Source organism: Neospora caninum, chromosome IX (genome assembly GCF_000208865.1).
Source record: "Neospora caninum Liverpool complete genome, chromosome IX".
In the NCBI taxonomy this organism is placed as follows: Eukaryota; Apicomplexa; class Conoidasida; order Eucoccidiorida; family Sarcocystidae; genus Neospora; species Neospora caninum.
This window is the reverse complement of record NC_018390.1, coordinates 2,505,935-2,519,669: the sequence shown is the minus strand read 5'-3', so window position 1 is coordinate 2,519,669 and position 13,735 is coordinate 2,505,935. Positions and strand designations below refer to the sequence as shown.

At 58.0% G+C, this 13,735-nt stretch overlaps 1 protein-coding gene across 1 annotated transcript; it reads right to left on the bottom strand.

Moving 5' to 3' along the window:
- Positions 1-507: 507 nt before the first annotated feature.
- NCLIV_041500 (putative glutamic acid-rich protein) lies at positions 508-13,589 on the bottom strand (the record flags this gene model as incomplete). Its single annotated transcript, XM_003881058.1, has 11 exons — positions 508-1,502; positions 1,890-2,883; positions 3,443-3,559; positions 3,979-4,068; positions 4,483-4,626; positions 5,498-5,635; positions 6,185-6,300; positions 6,897-7,383; positions 7,998-9,797; positions 10,126-11,304; positions 11,910-13,589. The coding sequence occupies 11 exons, from the start codon at positions 13,587-13,589 to the stop codon at positions 508-510; spliced, it is 7,740 nt and encodes a 2,579-aa protein (XP_003881107.1).
- Positions 13,590-13,735: the final 146 nt, after the last annotated feature.

Genomic DNA, 13,735 nt, shown 5'->3' with positions numbered 1-13,735 from the left:
CGCAGGACGGAACAGAAAAAAGTTCGAGGGGACAGCGGTTATCAGCAGGAAACTTCAAATGCGTCTTCCGCAGCCTCAAGAACGCTTTCTGTCGGCGTTTGCTTCATTTTCGTAATCCGCACCTCCTGTTTATCGGCATCGGACTACCCAGGCTCTGATGCGTTGCAGCACAGTGATAGCGAACTCGGAACACCTCCCGGCGTTTCCCTCGCTGAGTCTTGACATTCTCTCGCTCGTCTCCGCCGGCTCTCTGGGTTCGCCTCGTCATGTGCTCAGATTGCTTCTTCTGCGTCCCGGCCCTCCTCTGCCGCTCCTCTATCTTTCCTGTCCGCCTCCCTCGCCGTCTCTCCCTTCTAGTAGAAGGCGTGTTGCTTCCGCCTGCCGTTCCACGCTCCCCACCTTCCCGCGGGCGTCGTTCTCCCCGCTTTCTCGCCCTTCTGCCTTTCTGACTTTCCCGGACAATTCGCTGCTCTCCTGCTCGACTTCTGGCCCTCGTGAATGTCCCCCCTATGCTTGGTGCGGCCACTGCGCATGCTGCTGCTGATACGCGAAGAAGGCCTCACACTGAGCCCGGTAGTTCCGCCACTCTTCTAGCTGCTGCGCCGTCAACTGGCTCTCGTCGACGCTTTGAACCATCGCGCAATAGTCTTCGTAACGGATCATTCCTTGCTCTTCGCCATGCGTCTCTCCACCGCCGGCTTCCGATGCGCCTTCTCCCTTTTCTCTCACTTCTGCCTCAACGCACTGCCCTCCGCCGTTGGCCGAGCCTAGAGACAGCTCAGGAGACGAGCCGTCTCGCACTCCGGCATCAAGAGAGACAGGCGCCGCGGCTTCCGAACCTCTCTCTTCTCCCTGGCTCCTCTCTTCTTTCCTCGGCACAGAAACAACGCCGCCTTGGTCCTGTGCAGACCTCTCGGCCACAACCGATCTGTTTTGATCCGCCCCGTGACACGCGCCCGCCGGCTCAACGTCCGCGCCACACGCAGCGGGCGTCCCTGGCTCTCCAAAGCGGGCTGCGTTCGTGGAGTCGGAATCCCCGTTCACATTGTCTTGGCTGTTTCCTGAAGCTCCTGCCTGTGTGGTTCTGTGTCGACCGGCACTATCCACATATCCGCCTGGATAGAGATCCTGCATGCGGGCAGCTGTCTCCTGGCCGGATCCCTGACCTTGGCCGTGTCGGAACTCTCCGTCCGAAGACGCGCCCAATCGTGCGGTCTCAAATCCTTTTTCTTCCTCCCTCTCGAATCCCCTTTCTCCAGATTCTACAGCATCTACGTGGAAGGCGAACCCGCCATCCGGTGCACTGATGGTCCCTCTCTCTCTCTCTCGACTGTCCCCATCTGCCTGGACTCGCGGGTGTGCCTCTACGTCTCCAGAGCCCAGCGACTGGAAGCCTGTCTCTGTATCTCCGCTGGCTCGGACCCCAAGCGTCGGGTCAGTGTCCGTTCCAGGGAGTGTTTGCGCGTTGCTGAGTTGCACGGCGTCCCCGTCTCCCGTCACGCCTGACCAGAGGAATCGCGTGAGCCTGCCGCGAAGCCCTAGTTTTGTTTCCGGCTGGTCGCTTCTCCTCGCCATCATCCCCGAAAGCCCGCGCCCTCCCTGGACTCGTTCCTCCCCTTCTTCCATCTCATTCGGTCTTCTCTCTTCTTCTATGCGAGCGAGGCGACTCTCCTTCCCACCGGACACTTGGCCATAGCTGTCTCCGTTGATCTGCGAAACACCTTCCCTGCCGCCTGAATCGCAGCCAGGCTGCACTTCCTCTCTCCCAGGTGACTTATCTCCATCCTGGAGCCGGCGCTCGAACTCCTCTTCCCTTATGGACTGGACGCCTGCTTCTCCTCTCGCCTCCGGTTCCTCTTCGCGCCTCGCGGCCCCGGCCGTCGCCGCACCGAGAGACAGCAAAGCCTGGTCTCCCGGCCTCTCGCCGTCTTCTCCGCTGCGGAAGTGTAGCCCCAAGCCGGCGCCTCTCAGCGGCGGAAAGGCGGCGACGGGAGAGGTTTCTGCTCGTGACCCCGCACCCTGTCCGAGATCCCCCGGCTTGGCGACGACCTGGCTTACAAGCGCCAAGCTTCCGTCTTCGTGCGCGTGCACGTTTCCAGGAAGCGCAGAGACGGGGGAGGCCGTGAACGTCGAGTTCGGAAAAGCAGAGGAAGAGGGCGAAGAGGGAGACGAAGAGGACAGCGACGCGCTGGGAATCTGCGTGGGGCTGTCGCGAGTCGTCTCGTCTTGAGGCGACGCCTCGGAGAACGCGCCGCGGTGCGCTGAAGGCGGAAACGAGGGAGACGTCGCGCCTGACTGGCACGACAGACGCGAAAAAGAAGTGTCGACGTCCTCTCTTCTTTCCTCTTCTCTGCGTCCCTGCCTCACGCTTCCTCCTCCGGAGCTCGGCTCGTCGGAACCCGAATCTTCTTCGCACCGACCAGAAGAAGACGAGGAAGACGACACCGGCGCGTGTCTCTCCCACATGAGACTCCCGTCACGCGGCCTTGCAGTGAGCTCCGACGAGGGAAAGAACCCCACTGCGTGGAACGAAGATGCAAAGGGCGACGGAAGGACGCCTCGGGGATCCAGAGCCGAAGAACGACCCCGCTCTTGATGTCTTTCTCCGCTCTCTCTCTCTCTCGCAGGGTCGCTGGTACCGGCGGCGATTTCCAGTTCAGCGGGCGCCCCGCCCGGGTCCGAGCGGCAAATCGCCGCAGACCTTGAAGACGCTGTTTCCGTTTGGCGCGGCAGCGCGCGAGCAGAAGGCAGCGGCCGTGCCTGCGTCTCGGCGAGCGCTTGGAAATCCCGGGTGTATCGACACGGTAAGTCGTTCAGACTGCAGACGAACTGGAGACACTCCGGAACCCGGTGGACGAGGAGGTCGAGCAGTGCGAGTAACTCCTGTGCAAACGACAGCGAAACAGCGTTGGGGAACAACGAAAACAGCGAAAAATAATGACGCTTGTGGAGGCGCCACCTGTGGGCGACAACCCCACTCTTCCAGCTCCCATCCTGCTCCTGCCGCCAACCGCGGACTTTGACGCGATTTCAAAGTCTTGAAACCTTCTACCCGGTGGATCTGCCTAGCCCCGAATCCTCTCTTCCTTGCCAAAAAGCGATGTCAGTCAAAAAGGACCGCAGAAACAAAACAGGCAAAAAACACGGATTCTCTTTCCTCGCGTTCAGCCGGTCCCTTTGTTTTTTCACGTGTTGTTTTGCCGTCTCTTTCCTGCCAGCCTCCCGACCCCAACACGCGACCGACCTTTCGCCTTCCCCAGTGCGCAAATACTATACACTTTCCAGCTGCCAGAGAACAACGGGTTTCCCTTCTTCACTTCGTCGTAGCTCCCGGGCGCCTTCCAGTGACCCGGTGCCTTCGGCGGTTCTTTCGCTCTCGACACGTGTTGCTCCAAGTCTCCATTTTGTTTTCTTCCGCCGTCTAGCCTTCCACGCTACTGACCGTGTGCTTCTCCTGCAGGCTACGCAGTTCTTCCTCGCGAGAAGCGGCGAGTGCAGCCGCGGTTTTCAGTCTCTCCTCAACTGTCTCCTCATCAGTCGAAGCTTCGTCGCGCCCTGCCTGAGGCAAGGGAAAACAAAAGCAAACACATCGCACGATTCACACCCATTTTTATCTCTGTTTGCTCGCATCTGTTCCCTCTTGCATCCCCTACTCCTTCTGTCCTTCCTACCTATATATATATATATATATATATTAAAACGCATACCCGTAAATATGTATACAGATATCCATAAATACGAAAGGATATGTATGTTTGAGTGGCATGAATAGATTTATGCCTGTGTGAAGTGCTACAGGATACGTCTGCATGCACATGAAAAAGTGCAAGCATCGGGATACTCAGGACCCCAGTCTGTTTTGACCGTGAGCTGCGAACAATGCCCCCATGGCTGCGGCCACTGCTTCTGCATGCAGATATTCCTTCTGCATCCTGAACGGGTTGAATTTGTCGTCACTCTTACACGCATCGAGCCTACTTTATGCATGCGCCCGCCTTCTGCCCATCCTCGGGCTGTCTTCTCGGCCTCGAGCTCGACTCTGAGGGCCCGCAGCTCTTCGTCCCGAGCCTGCAAAAGGCGCAGAGAGACCAGTGTTGTATCTCGGCCAATCGAGAATTCGCGGTGCGAGAAACCCCGAACGCACGAGCAGACGCGCCTAAAAATGCTGACCAGTTGTTCGGGCAAGATCCCTGAAAAACGCCCTCCGCAAGAGTAATTTGTTTCCCTAAGAATACTTTCCAGCCTCATACCTTCCTTGCCTTCTTCCGTCTCGAACAAAAAATCCCCAGAACCACGAAGAAGGCACAACACTGAGGCACTCCTTCCTCGAAGGAAGACGGGCAATCAGGCGGCAAGACGACGCATGCAATGCTTCAAACAGCGGGGGCAAGTCGAGGTGAGAAACCCGTAGTTTGCTTGGCACACGCGGACGATAGCGCCGAACCTGTAGAAGGGGAGAAGAAACTGCTAGCAAGGCCGTACCTGCAGTTCCTCTTCGAGTTGAGAAAAAGCGACGACGACAGCCTCCAACTGCCTCTGCTGGTCTTCCAGCTGCGCAGCAGCAAGGCGCCTCTCGCCTGCAAGACGCTGCTCCAACACGCTCCTTTGTTCGAGGAGCCTCTCCATCTGAGGAGACAGAATCGAGGATGCAAACATGCGAAACACTTTCCGAAGCGCGTGAACAGGAGGCCGCACAAGAGCGGCAAAAGAAGAAAACGATTCAGAGAACTGGAGAGAGAACGGAGAGAAAAGAAAGAAGGGGAGACAGAAACGAAGGAAGAAAACGATTCAGAGAAATGGAGAGAGGACCGAAAGAAAAGAAAGAAGGGGAGACAGAAACGCAGGGAGAAAACGAGGAGAGCTACAGAGAGCAAACGAAAGATGCAGCGGGAAAAGAGAGAGGAAAGAGAGACAATATCAGAAGGCAGAGAAAGTCGAGAGAGGAGACAGAAGGGAAGGGGAATAGACACACCGGATCAGAGGATCGAACATCGCAGAACACCACGCCGAGCGTCAGAGGGAAACAGGGAAATGTTCCAGGTACAGCAGCAAAGAGAAGAGATGTTATCGCAAGTCCGGCAGAAGAAAACAAGCGAATGATGCCTTTTCACATCGAGACATTCATTAAAAAGGCGAACCCTTCTTTCAAACTCTCTGCCCGGACCGCTTGCATCCCAACACGCCCCGTCGCCACGCATGGCAGATGGCCGACAAGATCAACTGATGAACCAGCGGCCGACGGAAACTGTGCCCTGCATCCATATATCTCAAAACAGATACGTATCCATGCACTCACCCACACAAAAGCACATGTATAGACATCCACAGCTGGGCGTATATGACATACACCGATACATGTGCATATATACAGGTGTCCATAGGTTCGTTAGGTCTTGGGAAAAGGACTAGCGAACCACGCGTCTGTAGGGACTGCCGTGTCGTCCTCCCATCTGCGCGATCTCACGGCATGCACGCTTTCGTTTTTTCTCGCGAGTACCTCCAAGCGCAGGAGGCGAGTTTCTCTCTGGAGCTGGGAGACGAGAGCCTCTCTTCTGGGATCCAGCGCATCTTGAAGCTTCGCGGTGCGAGCGGCGAGTCGTGCGTTCTCGCGGCGCAGCTCGGCAATCGACTCCTCCTGCAGTCGGCAGAAAAAAGGCGAGGACACAGACGTCCGGCAGCCCAGGAGAAGCAGTTCCAGAAAGATGCGCAACTCTCAGCAACAAGCACCACGAAAAGAAGTGGAGACAGTCACGTCGAGAAAACGAGATGCAGGACAGATGGAGATAGGCGAGGGACAGTTGGAAATACAGAAGAAGAGAGAGAGCTAGAACTAAATAAGACACAGCTGGAGATGGATGAGAGAGGGAGAGTACGAGATCCAAGGGAGAAACACGAACACCGCCGAATGGGCGGTTGGCCTTCACACGAGATGGTTTGAGGCGCCCTGGACTGCACGCATTTCAAAGAAAAACCATGCGAGGAGAGAGAGGATCTGAGCAGACGATTGCGCGAGAGTATCGCGCACGAACGAAAGGCAGCGAGGAACGGTCACTTCTCCACAGCCAGTCTCCCTGTTTTGTAAACAGAGCGAACGCCGAAGGCTGAAAGGAAAGTCCAGACGTGGCTGCGAGCAGATATAGAGGTAATATGGACAGCACAACCTCTTCAAAATCCAGACACCTACCTGAAACAGAAGAAAATCCTGAAAATCCTCGCGCGTGGCGGCATCCACTCCTGAGCTTTCTTCATTCTGGGTGCTCAGAGAAGCCGGCCCTGCGTGCGATCGCTCCGCGCGTTTGCCTGAAGCGGACAGAGTCGAAACGATTGCTTTCTGTCTGTTCCCGTGCTCAGCTGGTCCGGGCAAGTGGTTGCTTTCGCCGCGGATTCGGCTTCGCATCCCGAGAGGACAACCTCCTTCGGTGCATTCATTCTCTTGTCAGATCTCGGTTTGAACGAAACATAACGCGTTTCCTGCGCAGCGCCTTGCCAGGGCGAGAGCGTCCGCGTGCGGTTTGGTGACACGGCAGGGGAAGGAAACCAAGCACGCTCAAAGGAAACCGACGAACACAACCGCTACCAACGGATCTCCCCTTTGCTGAGCTCGCGTCTCCTTCTCCGAGCCTCAAAACGCAGCAAAAACGCAGCAGGACAATTTGAGAATACACAGAGGAACGTAGCCCGCATGATTCGCCATTGGTCTACGCGTCTTCCTCTACTCTGTGTGGATCCGACATGAATATAAATCCATATGCACTATGCACATGTAGGTATATCCATATATATATATATATATATATAGTAGACACGATTGTGTTTGTAGAAGTTGATTGTGCGTTCTCGTTCTTGGAAGGGGACACGAACCGTGTGTCCCTTGACGGGTGTCTATAAAGGCGAACCTGACACAGCGAGAAGCATTCGAAGTCCTCGCCCGTCCGCTCCGAGTGCAGCCTGTCGCAGGAGCGCCGTCTCTCTCGGGAGCAGGAGGAAGGCGAAAAAGGAGGCGAGGCGCGGGCGAAGCCAAAGGCAAGACGACATCAAAGAAGAAGGCCGGAGGCTGTCGAGAGTAGTCTCCTGCCTCTTTGCGATGGTGGGCTGCAGGCAGAGGGACGCGTCTGCATGCACGTCCTCCTCGCTCTCTCCACGGTACGATTCCTCGATCGCTGAACCCACCGCGTTCAATGTCTCAGAGTAAAGAGCCGCCGGCACGCGCGCCGCAGCGGCGACTGCATCCGCGGCGGTCTCCCTCGCGGTCGAAGGGCCGGACTCGCCAGAGGGGGGACTCTCCGAACGGAAGGGTGAGCGCGAGTTTGCGGTTCCCGGCTGCAACCCGGTCGCGGACAAAGAGGTTTCAAAGACTGGACGAGTGGCAGAGAAGCGGATGGCCTGCGGCAGAAACAAGGGAAGACACAAAACCATTGGCCTGTGTGGAGTGGGAAAGATAAAGGAGGCATCGACTTTGTCTCAGGGGAACAACGCGCGTGAGTTAGATGAGTTAGATTCGCACGTGGTTCTTCATTTGAAACGGGGAGGCTAGTCTTTTCATCGACGAGCAGCGCCTTTCTGTTAGACTCTTCCTCCCTTCCGGTGTGCGCCCTTGACGAGTCGACCGGTTCTTTCCAGAACGCCCTCGCTGCGGTTCAAAAGTTGGAACGATCCGTTGCCTCCCCACCCTTTGGGAGTCCTTTCCTATCGTCTGTTTATCTGCGGCAACGCTTCGCTGTCGTCGCGCCCTCTGCATGGGCCACAGAAATGTTCTCTTTCGTCAGTTTACTCCTACACTTCCGGTACTCTGCCCTGTCCATCTCCACCCAATCCTGTCTCGCTGTTTCACTCTCTTCTGCGTTTTTTATCCTCTTCTCTGCGGAACTTTTGCACAAAATTCGCGTGCTCGCTCTTTTCTGTGCATCCTTGTCTCTTCAGTGTGGTCGTTCTCTTCTTCGAAGTTGCCTGTCTCTTCCTCCGCTTGTGTCGCTCGCTCTTCTAGTCCCTCTCCTTACTGGGGCAGTCTGAAGGCGTTGCACGTGCATGGCGAGTCGCTCGACACCGAGAACGTCCACGAGAAGCTCTTGCGCGTCCTCTGCCCGTTGCGCGACGACATCTCCTTCATTTTCTGCTCCCGGACCGAGTTCCTTTCGTCGCTTCCCTTCACCGGCGCGTCCTTTCTTCCTCTCTTGTCCTGCAGTCCCAGATCCTTTCCTGCGGTCCCGCGCTTCGTCTCTGGTTGATTCGCGTCCTTCCCGCGCGGTGATCGCACCCTCCCAGAACGCCCAGGAGCCTTGCAGATCCGCGAAAAAAACGTGCAGACTGGGAAACGCTTGCAGGAGACGGTCGACGAGACACCCGTTTTCCTCTTTCTGCGTCCTCCCGCCGTCTCCTCCAAAGTCGCCACGCTCCGCCATACCCGCGGTGCCGCGCTGGCTCAGTCGCCAGTCCCGCCCAGGTCGCCCGCCTCCCCCACCTTCCCCCCCTGCTGCCAGAGACTCCTCGGCGGCATCTCGCTTCTCCTGCGTTCGGCCCCCGCGTTTCGCGAAACGGTCCAGCGTCGCGACGACGCGATCCAGTAGCAGACACACGGACCCGTCGAGAAGAGTGAGAGCCGTCTCTCTCAGCGTCCGCGTGCCTTTCTCCGCCGGGCTCTGAGCGGCCAAAGGCGAGACGCGGAGGAGAAGGAGCAGCAGAGAAGGGAGGCAAATCGAGGACGAGAGCAACCAGGCAACCGACAGCGTGACGGCGTCTGCTGAGCAAAGAGGAGCAGAAGACGCTCCAGGCGTCGACGGCTCAGCCTGCAGCCCGACGGCCGCGGCGCGAGCACGAGCGGCAAAAGGCCGCTCAGAGTCCGGGAGAAGAAGAGCGAGAAGGAGCTCGACAGTCCGGCAGAAGAACTGGTTGAATGCGACGCACTTCTCGTCTCCTTCACCCGGTTCCCTTTCAACCCCTTCGCTCGGTCTCTGTCCGTGGGGTTCCACTCCTCCTCTCCAGATTCGCGAAAGAGCAGGCAGAAGCACCGCGCCAATCTGCCAGAGAAGCGGTTCGAGCGTCTCCGCAGTCTCACCCAGAGACGGCAGAGGCCGTGTGCAGGCCAGGAGAGACAGGCGCGGATTTTGACACAGCGAAGACGCGAGGACACGCACAGCGACGCCTGCTTGATTCCACCTCCAGGACGCGCGCGCCGCCTCGCGTGGCCAGGCTTCGTCCTCGCGCCTCCTCGTTTCACCGGGTGCTTTTCCACTCGACGAGCTCTGGTCCTCTCTAGATCCGGCCGAGTGAAAACTCCCGTCTTGCCCTCCGCGACTGACGAAGGGATGCTCCACCTCGCGCGCATCTTCACTGTCTTCGAGCTCGGAACGCCGAGCCGCTGGCTGGGGGGCGAAAAACCCTGCCGAGGTCGCCTGCGCGAGAGTCGCGGCTTCTGCCGTACGTACAGCCCGACGGAAGACCCACTGCAGCAGCGCCGCGAGAACGACGCCGGGCGGCAGAATCTGGAGAGGCGGCGGCTCCTGGGTGTCGCCATCGGCTTCACCCAGCTCCGTCTCGGAGTCTCTCCCCTGCAGAGTTGAGAGACTCGACGCACGTCGCGGGGAGGCGCGAACGGGCCGACACGCAAAGACCGGAGGCAAGGCAGAAGACAAGTTTGGAGGCGCGGTCCCACGGGAAGAAGAGACACTCGAGGAGACCGAGGGCCCTGGGCTGGCTCGGACAGACGACGGGAGGCTCGGCGCAGAGGCGCTCGAGGCGCCGAGCGCCGCGAGGCAACCTTCGAGAATGTGCTCCTGGATACTAGGAAAAGAGGTGACGATCTGCGAAGAAAACAGGCGAAATCGAAGAGCCTCATCAGAAAGGAAAAGGAAAACACACAAAGAGAACTATCCGCGCCATACATGAGTGCCATGCCTCTTCTCGTGTCATTCCTGTAGCGACACAAATCAATTGAAAATGTATGTATGCACAGAGATATAGAGTAGTAACTTTATATAGATGCATATATATATATATATATATATATTCATGTTTGGATATATATTTATATATTTATATATAAGCTAGGTAGAGGCATACATGTACGCCGGTTCGTTTTGTGCGCAGTGCGTTCCGTGTTTGCCTTTTGTTCGAAGGTGATTCTCGTACCGCATCGAGAGTGACAGACAAGAGTGCCTGCAGGAGGGGAGGCGCGCCGCCTTGCAGTGCTGCGTAGGAGAGACAGTAGAACGGCGGCGGGCCGCCGATTGCTGCTCGTGGCTCTGCGTTCCTGTCGTCGCTGGAGGTCGCAGGAGCCGCAGGCAGAAGAAGAACCTGTGCAGCGAAGCTTTCCGAGCCTGTGCTGTCCGCCGCGCCCGCACCCGGCAGTCGCGACTGCGCCACGAGCGCGAGGAGAAGCTGGCAGAGCCGCGTGAAGAGGCGGAACAGATTCGGGAGGAGAGAGGCGAAAGGTGAAGCAGCGCGACTCGACTGCGAGAAGAAGGCCAGAGAACTGCAAACCTTCGCCACGTGCTGCGAGATAAGGTCGAGAACCCCACTCCGCAGCAGCGCCGTCTGGTTCGCTCGAACTTCGGCCTCCGGCCACCTCGCGTCTTGTTTCGCGCGCCTCGCAGATGCGCGCTCGCGCTGTCTCCAGTTGTGGACAGTTGCGGGTGCAAGCGCGTCTCCGGTGTCGCGGGCAGCGGGGGAAGAACGAGAAGGCGACAGTTTCTTCAGGTACGGAAAGAAGTTCCCAAACACAGCGAGAAGCAGGAAAAGCGCCTCATCGAGAGGCGTTGCAGAGCCGACCTGAAACGCACGCGAGGTGTCTGCTTCGATCGTCTCCTCAGGAGACGCGGCACGCGCTGTACGTACACCCGGCGACGCGGACGGCCCTGCCGACGCACGCTCCCCCCCTGGGCGTGCCGCAAGTTGACTTGAGACCGTCGGGTCTGCAGAAAAGTGCAATTCAGGAGCTCCACCTGCATCGGCTTCTTTCGGCTCCGACGTCAAAACGCGCCGGTGCGCCAGCCGGCCCACCTGTTTCACGTGATCCTCTTTGGCCCGCAAAAGTGACTGAAAAAGCTGCACGAGGGGACGCACCAGATTCGCCTCGCGCATGTACTTGCAGGCGGGACCGCAACTCGTCAAGCTGTAGATACACCGCAGAATAGAGCGAACGCGCGGCGCATTCAACAGAACCTGAGTCGTGTCGAGCGGGGGTAGTTCGAGACCTCCAGGCCGATCGCTCTGCCTGGGATTCGCCGGAGAAGAGAGGCTGCTTTCGTTCACGTACAGCGGCAACCCCAGCTCCGAAGACAACAGAGAAAGAAGCGCCTCAATGGCTCCCTGAGAGAGGCAACGTGAATCGGAAACAAACGCAGCAGACACACACACACACACATACACACACAAGTCGCGTTTCTGGAACGTGCATGAGGATTCTCAGACGTGGGACGCGTATCGTGACGCCCGGCGTGCAGTCTCTCTATTCCACTGTATGGAAACGTGTGAACACGCATGCACGGTCTAAGGACCCAGTCGCCGGTATGGCTTTCCCTGTAAACACAGCGACACTTTCTATGGACCCTTCCCTTTTGTCGGCAGTCTCCCTCTGCTGTATTCTGGCTCCAGGTGTATATGCCGCATACAAAACATGCAGAGACGCCACCTGACTCGTCTCCCTGCCCGGTCATCTACTCCAAAAAGCGACATTATCGTTCGCAAGTTTGCCTATAACTTTACTTATGTACACACGCTTGCCACCTTCTCTAAAGGTACACACACGTGTGGCACACCAGTACGTGGACAGGTATGCATAGGCGTATACGCGCGTGTCTAATGGCGCCGGCACTTCCCTACGTAGATAGAAATGTGTAGGAGCAAATCAATATATGGATGAGTAGATTTCTAATCTCGGCCAAGTCAGTTTGTTTTTGTCAGCGCGAGCATACCTGGAACGTTGCGATGACCTTCATCTCCTCTCGTCTCCGAGTCACCATACTCAGAACCTCCAGCGCCTCTTCTCTGACGAAGTCTGCCGCGCCTCCTTGCAGAGCGCCTGTGAGTCGCGCGATGCAGTCAGGCCTGTTAAGGAGAGCATCCTCGAGAAGCTGGCATACCGCATTACCTCGTTCCTCGAGATCCAGCGCGTCGCCCCCTCGTTTTCTCTGTCTAGAGCCGCCCTTCCCTCCTTCTCCATCGGCCCTCGTTCTTGCGAGCAGTGCCCGTGAGGATCGGACGCGTTTGAAGCGGTCGGCAGACAACCAAGAAGAGCTCGTGATTTCCAGAGTTTGTTCATCTCTTCCGGCCGCCTCTCGTCTTTCTTCTTCGCGCCGTCTTCGTCGCGCTGTCTCTCTGCCTCGACGCCGTGCGTCGTCAGCAAAACTGTACAGCTTCTGCAAAGCGAGCAGGGTATCGTGCTGTATGTACACCTCAGGAAGGAGAAGGAGAGACACGATGAGGCTGCCGTTTTCCGTGTGGCGCATGACGCCGTCCATCAGCTGGAGGTACACACCTTCAGATGCGTCAGATTCCCGTTGCTGAAGCGTGTCTTTTCCCGTTTTCGAGCAGACCCCTTCGGTCTTACTCGCCTTCTCACGACGCCATTCCACTTCCTCCTCGCCTTCGCCCGGGTCCTGGCCAGTGTATGAATCTCCGTCGCTCGAGGTCTCTTCGAGGTCCGCTTCTTCTCCGCAGCGCCAGTCGGCGAACAAGTCTCTTGGCGGCACATACGGGATATGTCTCTCGTCTGCGCAGCTCCGGCTGGCGTCGCCTAGCCGGTCCTGAGGTGTATGTACACCGCGGGCCGTCGCACTCTCTCGGCAGGCCGGACCTCCAGGGCCAGAGCGTCCGAGAGACGCGGGTGCATGTGCAGCGAAGAGGAGATCGAGGATTTCGAGTGCGTCTTGCATAATCGAGGAGACAGCTGAAAGCTGCGCAGACGACGCGGATTTGTCTGTGTAAGCTTTGCCAAGATGAAGGCAGGCACAGAGCACGCGCAGCCCCGAAGGGTGCGTGACGAGCGAAGTGCAGAGACCCCCAAACGCCGCTCCCTCCTCATCTCCTGGACCGCTGCCCGTTGCGCCCCCCTGCCCCACGCCGCCAGCGCCGCCTCCAGAGGAAGAGGCAGAGGCGGGCACTTGACTCAGCTGTTTCTTTTGAGAAGTCTGAAGAGCGAGAGCCTTCTGATGACGACAGAGGACAAGAAGCTGGTGGAGCAGCTGTTGAAATTTGTCGAGAATCTCAACGGGGAGCGGCGAGACGAGGTCGGGAACTGAAGGCGCTGCCTGCGGGCGCCTGCTCTGGCTGCATTCCGAAGAGGTCGGGGGCTGTGTGCGGTCTTCCTCGTTCGTGTCGGGCGAAGGCCCTTTGTCGCGCTCGACTTCGCCCTTCCTGGGCGTCGCCAGCGAGGCCTGCCGAGAGTCCTTGCGCCAGGGACCGGACGGAGTGCCGCCTCGCGGGACGCCCGACGAAGAGAGCGACGGAAGAGGCGCGGGAAGGTCGTTGCCTTCAAACAGGCGCGAGAGAGTCGCTTTGAGACGCGTGAGCAGGGTGTCGGCCTCCAGAGCAGCGTCCAACAGTGAGAGCCGATCCTTCACTTTTCGTTTCAGGAAGGAAGAGATCGACGCCATTTTTCGTGCAGACCAGGGACAGATCGCTCATTGTTCTGGGAGGCCAGACTGGGGCAGTCACGCGCCGAGAAGAAACGATGGCAGTGGGACGCGGAGGAAAAGCGGAAAGAAATAAAAGAACGACGGGGCCTGGACGGCTGCTCGGA